Here is an 8,193-nt window from a genome sequence, read left to right as displayed (position 1 = left end):
TACAGTTAAATAAAGTCAGTCAATCTAATCCTCTGTCAAAGTCAATGCCTTCACTCTGAACGCCCCGGGCAGAGCATGAAAGGCGGGGCAAAACCCCACGCGTCGCTCTGCGCATGCTCATAGTGGAGGCGGGGGTAACACCTCCCGCTCTGCGCATGCTCACGGAGGGGCCGTGAGACACGGGCAGATCTGCGCATGCTCGATCCGAGTTGGGTGTTTGACGCCTTGCCCGCTCTGCGCATGCTCTGGGCTGAGCCGCAGGCAGTCGGCGCTGAAGCTCTCTCTGGGTGGTATGTCAGGCGTTTGTGTCCTGAATGCGGGCAGGATCCGGTCTGCCAACAGGGTGTTCCCGGTTCCCAGGCAGAACTCACTCCTTCAGCCGCCCATTATCAACCCATTCATTTATCATATGCAGCTCAGCGTGACCGACAAGCTCAAGGTACGTGAAGAGGCGACTGTGCGAGTCTGTCGGCCGTTAGTGGCCAACAGGGTCGGAGTGAGGGGTCAGCACTGGGGGGGTGTCAACAGGTTTGGAGTGAGGGGTCAGCTCTTGGGGGGGGGGGGGGTGACGATGGGGTCGGAGTGAGGGGCCAGCACTGGGGGTGGGGTGTCAACAGGGTCGGAGTGAGGGGTCAGCACTGGGGGTGGGGTGTCAACAGGGTCGGAGTGAGAGGCCAGCACTTGGTGGGGTGACGACAGGTTTGGAGTGAGGGGTCAGCACTGGGGGGGTGTCAACAGGTTTGGAGTGAGGGGTCAGCTCTTGGGGGGGGGGTTGACGATGGGGTCAGAGTGAGGGGTCTGCACTGGGGGGGTGACGATGGGGTCGGAGTGAGGGGTCTGCACTGGGGGGGTGACGACGGGGTCGGAATGAGGGGTCTGCACTTGGGGGGTGACGATGGGATCGGAGTCAGGGGTCTGCACTGGGGGGGGTGACGACGGGATCGGAGTGAGGGGTCTGCACAGGGGGGTGACGACAGGGTCGGAGTGAGGGGTCTGCACTTGGGGGGGTGACGACTGGGTCGGAGTGAGGGGTCTGCACTGGGGGGGTGACGACTGGGTCGGAGTGAGGGGTCTGCACTGGGGGGTGACGACGCGGTCGGAGTGAGGGGTCAGCACTGGGAGGGGGCTGTCAGCAGGGTTGGAGTGAGGGGTCAGCTCTTGGGGGGGGGTGACGACGGGGTCGGAGTGAGGGGTCTGCACTGGGGGGGTGTCGACGGGGTCGGAGTGAGGGGTCTGCACTGGGGGGGTGTCGACGGGGTCAGAGTGAGGGGTCTGCACTGGGGGGTGACGATGCGGTCGGAGTGAGGGGTCTGCTCTGGGGGGGTGACGGCGCGGTCGGAGTGAGGGGTCAGCACTGGGAGGGGGCTGTCAACGGGGTTGGAGTGAGGGGTCAGCACTGGCGGGCTGTCAGCAGGGTTGGAGTGAGGGGTCAGCTCTTGGGGGGGTGACGGCGGGGTCGGAGTGAGGGGTCTGCACTGGGGGGGTGTCGACGGGGTCGGAGTGAGGGGTCTGCACTGGGGGGGTGTCGACGGGGTCGGAGTGAGGGGTCTGCACTGGGGGGGTGACGACGCGGTCGGAGTGAGGGGTCTGCACTGGGGGGGTGACGACGCGGTCGGAGTGAGGGGTCTGCTCTCGGGGGGTGACGACGCGGTCGGAGTGAGGGGTCAGCACTGGGGGGGGGCTGTCAGCAGGGTTGGAGTGAGGGGTCAGCTCTTGGGCGGGTGGCGACGGGGTCGGAGTGAGGGGTCTGCACTGGGGGGCTGACGACGGGGTCGGAGTGAGGGGTCTGCACTGGGGGACTGACGACGGGGTCGGAGTGAGGGGTCTGCACTGGGGGACTGACGACGGGGTCGGAGTGAGGGGTCTGCACTGGGGAGGTGACGACAGGGTCGGAGTGAGGGGTCTGCACTGGGAGGGTGACGACGGGGTCAGAGTGAGGGGTCTGCACTGGGGGGGGTGACGACCTGGTCGGAGTGAGGGGTCATTACTGGGAGGGGGCTGTCAACGGGGTTGGAGTGAGGGGTCAGCACTGGCGGGCTGTCAGCAGGGTTGGAGTGAGGGGTCAGCTCTTGGGGGGGGTGACGACGGGGTCGGAGTGAGGGGTCTGCACTGGGGGGTGACGACGCGGTCGGAGTGAGGGGTCTGCACTGGAGGGGTGACGACGCGGTCGGAGTGAGGGGTCTGCACTGGAGGGGTGACGACGCGGTCGGAGTGAGGGGTCTGCACTGGAGGGGTGACGACGCGGTCGGAGTGAGGGGTCTGCACTGGGGGGGGTGACGACGCGGTCGGAGTGAGGGGTCAGCACTGGGGGGGGGTGACGACGCGGTCGGAGTGAGGGGTCAGTACTGGGAGGGGGCTGTCAACGGGGTTGGAGTGAGGGGTCAGCACTGGTGGGCTGTCAGCAGGGTTGGAGTGAGGGGTCAGCTCTTGGGGGGGTGACGACGGGGTCGGAGTGAGGGGTCTGCACTGCGGGGGTGACGACGGGGTCGGAGTGAGGGGTCTGCACCGGGGGGGTGACGACGGGGTCGGAGTGAGGGGTCAGCACTGGGGGGGTGACGACGGGGTCAGATTTGGGGGGGCAGCATTAGGGGATTCATTGGTCAGAGTGAGGTGTTAACATTGAGGTGTTACTAAGGTAAATATATAAAAATTACACTTAATTGCACATAGTGTTCAGTAGGTTGTATAGTATAGAGTATATGGATGGGCAACTTCTTTAAGAGGGTGACGAATGCACAAGTAGTGATATTGATAGAGAGTGTGGCCACCACTGTGTGGTAAGTATGGTATGAATATTGTAAATACTGAGGATTTAGCATGGTTAGCAGATTTGAGACTATGTCTAAATGTAGAAGAAGGGGAGAGTGACAGTTAGCTATGTGTGGAGTCACAGGTGCAGGGTTCGTCAAAGTTTAGGCTTGCCTTTGCCATTGTTGTCGTTTGATTCTGTATCTCTTTGTCTGTGCACAGTTCTATAGTTTATGGGGCTCAGTTCTGTAAGTTTTACTGGGTGAATTATCCTGATCCTGATTGCAGTACGTATAAGTTTTGAGGACAGATTTATTGCTGTTTTTATGAAAATTATTTTTTTTTGCTTTTATTGCAATTGGCTGACAATCATCATATTTATTTTATTTGTAGATAGCTGTGGCCAGTGTTACTCTTGTACCTCTGCGCCTTCTCTGTATTTTCTTCATTGCCCTCATCGCTTGGCCATGTGCACTTGTAGGACGGATGTGCTGCCCAATATGTGCAAGTTCAGAGCCAATTCCAAGCTGGAAACGGTAAGCACTGCTCATTTTTGGTCAAAAATAGATATGAACTGCCAAGACCAAATACCAATCATTATCCTCTGGGAGGATGTTCTTTAAAGCTGTACATCTCTTCCATATAAAGAAGCTGACAGGAATTGCCAGGTTGCTATATGCAATTTTCAGTCCTGTGTGTTTGATGTATAAATGGGAAATTGTATTAAGATGAAAGATTAGCCACAATTCTATCGAGTGGAACAGGCTCAAGGGGCTTTGTGGTGTACTCCAGCTCTTGTTTCTCGAGCCTCGTTTGTATCTAGTGTGTAACAATAACTGAGTTCTGCGTGTTCTTCTGACATACAGGGCCTAATAAAGGTTTGCTTGGTAGTTTGCTAACCTCTGGGTACCTTGCAATTTGCCTTTCAGGCTGTTGTTAATGGTATAGTTGCAGAGTTCCTCCCTGAGGGATCACACCACTTGCCTTTAGTCTGCTTGAGTTTCTTTGGCACTTGAAGCACTGTTGCATTCTTATTTTTCAAGTTAATTGGTATCCAAATCTGTGTTGACACCAATGGGGGAAGAAATGCAAGGGGCTCCTGTGGTGTAATTGGCTTGTCTTCATTGGGCCAGAAAGTCTGGGTTCAAGTCCCAGCTCTCGTAGAGGGGTGCCATAATATGTCCAAACAGGATTAATTTTAAAAAAGCAATGAATTGTCACCCAGATATATTTAGAACTCTTAAGTATATATTTTGTTGTCTCATTCTCTGAAGGGAGTATCTTACGTTGGCAGTGACAGCGGGATTTCAGCGTCTCTTGTGAGTAAATACTTTCCCTCTCAATCTAAATGGAAAATGTCAGTAAACTGAGTGTGTCAGAGTGGAACCTGTAAACAATCAACGTGTGACTTAGAATAAGGTACCGTACATTGAAAGAACAGGAAAGAATTGATTTCAGATGATCTTTTCAAATAAATTAAAATTTGATGTTGATATCAGATCTTTCTGATGAAATGGTTTACCTGCTGCAGGCTTTAAATATCTAAGTTAATCTAGCTAACGTTGCATATTGAGCTCAGGGTGTTCACTTAATAAACCTTGTTCCTGTCAATCATGCTGTGGTGCTATGTTGTGCTCTGTTATGCATTGCCAATTGTCTGTCTTTATGTCCCATTCTATTTTTACTTCTGTAGAGGTTGAACTCAAGTTGTATCTGTAGAACTTTACTTTGCAATTTCAGGGAATTACAGATGTAGGATCCAGGGTACTGAGAAACATTTGCATGAGTCGTAAACTGGTCTGTACTCTAGACATGTTATAGAGTGGCTTTCTCTTATTTTCTCACTTTTAGAGAACAAACTCTTCCCCTTTAGCTGTTGCCAATTTCTGTATCAGCAGGAAGTGAAGTTCTGATGCAATCATTTTGCCCAATTTTGGATTTCTTGCATCTAGTCTTCTAAATCCTCAATGAAGGAAGAAGGAATTTCACCTTTTGTAGTTTCATAATCACTTGAATAAATGAAGGTGGAGGTGTGGGGTTGGAAATGACAGTAGTCCTGACCATGGTTGTAGGTAACTCTCTTCATTCTTATCACCTGATTTCCTTATTACTTTGTAACCTCACAGCTGAATTGCTGTCAACATATTTCAGCAAGCATCTTGTAAAGATTTACTTATCGCTCGTCATTTATTTTCGGATTTTGTTGTAAATCCAGAGTAACGTGAAGCAGATAACTTTCCTTATCCGTTTCTTCCTCTGAACACCCCCCGCCCCAGCCGCCACACATGCACCCACCCATCTGCGTTTGAACACCCCCACCACTGCACTGCTTCTCTGCACCCCTATCCCTTCACAGCACGTATGTATAGATATTTTCTAATCAGCTTGTTCAGAAATGTTATGACACACTTCTGGAGCCGGTGAGACTTCTACTTAAGCCTAGATAATAAAATGTGAGGCTGGATGAACACAGCAGGCCAAGCAGCATCTCAGGAGCACAAAAGCTTTCTACTTAAGCCTCCTGAGTGGGGGGTAGTGGCTCTCCTGCTGTGCTACAAGAGCTATTCCTATGAATGCATGCTAATACTTTGTTAATTGTCTTAATTACAAACAGAAAGGGAATAGCTGGAGAATCCAAATAATAGCTTTTGTGCTCCTAAGATGCTGCTTGGCCAGCTGTGTTCATCCAGCTCCTTGGATATCTCGGATTCTCCAGCATCTGCAGTTCCCATTATCTCTGATACAATATTTCAATGAATATTTGCTTAGTATTGTCCAAGATTTAGTTTAGTGTCCTACAAGGAATAATAGGTTACATAAAACCGAAAGAACTGTGGATGTTGGAAGCCAGAAACAAAAACAAACTGCTCGGAAAACTCAGCAGGTCTGGCAGCTTCTGTGGAAAGAAAGCAGTTACTGTTTCGAACCTAGTGACCTTTCAGAAAATATTGTGGCTAGGAAAAGGTACTTTCCACAGATGCTGCCGTAGTAGATTGCATGTTGTTTAGACTTGCAAACTGGATTCTAACAACTGGCAACATCTTTGTGCGTAAAACTAGAGCTCCTAACATAATCATTTTATGATGGGTTTACAGAACACATCTTGATGTGTGAAGATTTCACACGAGCTAATCTGTTTTGCTCGAATGAGATTTCCGACATAAATGAGTATATTCTATCATGTTTCTTCCACCCCTCCCACTCTCCCTTCAAGCTTATGTTAAGAATTGCAAATGAAAAGTTTAGTACAAGGAGTAGTTTGCATTGCCTGAGGCTATGGTGGCGCATTGTATAATTTTGCTGCGATTTACTTAATTTGACTGTGAAAGAAAGGTGAAGGCATTGATAAATACAGTCATAACGTAGTAACATTTACCTCATACTCCTTAACAGAAACATATGTAACCTGTATCGTAATCTAATCATAGCAGTAGTAAAGTGGTAAAACAGGGGAGGATGCCACTCCAGGACATAATAAATATAGTTTACTTACACAGTGAGGTCTAAAAATTCTGCACACTTACTCCGGCAGAGGCACACAGACAAGGATTCAACTAAGAACATGTTACATAAAACATTTATTGGATTTGCTTCACCAAAATATTTTGAGTGAGACAGCAACTATTTAATACAGTTTAAAAAAAGCTTGTAAAAATGCAGTTCAATTTTTTGGATGCACTAGTTTTAAATCTGAATGGCAAAGGCAATATTAGATAGATAGCCAAAAACTTTAGTTAGTCAGGTACATTTTAAGTAGCATCAAAGAAGGGAATTTGGGAATTTAGGCCCTAAATAGTTCAAAGTAGGGCCACCAACTCTGGAACAATTAAATCAGGAGGATGCTGGAAGCCAAAATTAGCATAACATCCTTAAAGGATAGTATGTCACTGGCTATCTTGATTACCTGCCGAAACCTGTACACCAGCTGTTTTTAAATCCTACACGCAAACATCTAATTCACTCTGCAGTCATTCACTATTTAAGTAACGCTCTGCTTTTTCATTCTTGCCAAAGTGAACTTCACATTTTCCCACATTATGCTCCATCTCATTTTTTTTTGCCGTTCATTCTATCTCTCTGCACCTTCCTCCAGTCTTTGCAATATATCTTGGTCTCATCTGTGAATTTAGTTACCATGCTTTGCTCCCCTCTTCTGAGTCATTGTAAATTGTAAAAGATTGAGGGTATAGCACAGAATCTGGGCACCATTAAGGATGTGGAATGAGTAAATGTTCCTGTTCTTGTGCACTGATTTACGTATGGTGATCTTACTCCAAATGTTCCTAGAAAATAATTTCAGTATGCTGAAACAATGACATTTAAAATTTTTGGATGCAAATTTGTTGGAACCTGCTCCTATTGAATTTATTTGACATCCTGGCAAGATTTGATTCCTTCTACAATTTGGCATGAGATCACTTTCTTGATTGTCCTCATTGTGTTTTTTCAGATATGTAGCTGAACTCTTTTAATATGCCAAGACCCATTCCCATCTTTAAGTAGTGAATGGAAGTGTCAACTCATGCTCATTTTGGCTGCTGTTTCTTTTGCAACACAATGTACTCCAGTGTTGACTATATCCAGAACCTTTGTTTTGATTGCACTAATGGTACTTTACTGTACTGTGAAGTGTGGTTTTTAAAAAGGTAGAGTTATACCCAAGGGAGAGACCAAAAACAGTCTATTGGAAAATGAAAAGCGTTTGATATCTTAATTATCGATGGACTGTGCAGAATCAATTCATTTTGATGCCTTGTTCCTCAGTTCACAGAAATTCTGTATTAATATGCATGTTTTGGAGTTTTTTATTTTAAAAAGCCATATCTTAATGGGCACCATTTAAGTTGATGGTCATTATTACGGTCTGATAATTTGGTGTTGGCTAGAAATGGATCAGAGCAAATTATAAATGCCAAGTGAGGGTTATTTATTTAACCCTTGAGAAATTGATGTGTCAAAAGTTAAGAATAACTGTTAGTGCAACATATTAAAGTAGGTTAGTGTAAAAGGATAATAATGTTGTACATTGTAGCACAATGTTTAGTGTTAAAGAAGCATTTGTTTCAGAAGTACTCCACTGTGAATGCAGCATCACCAGGCAGCCTACTTTTTTAGCAATTTATTTTTAATCACGAATGTACTTTTTAATTTCACTAACTTCTATATCCTGTGTCTGTTCTAAAGAAAGTTGCTGCACAAATTTTAGGTCACTTAAAAATATTTTGGAATTGATCGAGGTTTTATCAAGGCTTTTCATCTGCACTGCATCTGTTTTCTTGCTAAATATTTAGCACCACAAAATTTTATTCATTACTTTTGAGTTGAATTCATTAACTCAAACTAACACTTCTTCAAGCTGTTGCAAACATCTTAAATTTAAGAATGCAATTTCATGGCATTGTAAAAATATGACTTGACTGCATTATTTTCTTGAGAGACTGATCT

General features: G+C 47.0%; 1 protein-coding gene across 2 annotated transcripts in view; it reads left to right on the top strand.

The window, feature by feature from the left end:
* The first annotated feature begins 233 nt into the window (after positions 1-233).
* The window catches only part of lpcat2 (lysophosphatidylcholine acyltransferase 2), a 50,007-nt gene continuing 42,047 nt past the window's right edge, over positions 234-8,193 (top strand). The window contains exons 1-3 of one of the 2 annotated variants that reach the window (XM_048547112.2): positions 235-439; positions 3,142-3,284; positions 4,023-4,067. In XM_048547112.2, the coding sequence (XP_048403069.1) occupies positions 293-439; positions 3,142-3,284; positions 4,023-4,067 (335 nt within the window). In that variant the 5' untranslated portion in view covers positions 235-292. Of the gene's footprint in view, positions 440-3,141; positions 3,285-4,022; positions 4,068-8,193 lie in introns of both variants that reach the window. The other variant, XM_048547113.2, reaches the window with a different exon arrangement.

This window comes from Stegostoma tigrinum, chromosome 16 (genome assembly GCF_030684315.1).
Source record: "Stegostoma tigrinum isolate sSteTig4 chromosome 16, sSteTig4.hap1, whole genome shotgun sequence".
Lineage (NCBI taxonomy): Eukaryota > Metazoa > Chordata > Chondrichthyes > Orectolobiformes > Stegostomatidae > Stegostoma > Stegostoma tigrinum.
The sequence above is the reverse complement of the archived record's forward strand: the minus strand, read 5'-3'. Positions and strand labels throughout refer to the sequence as shown.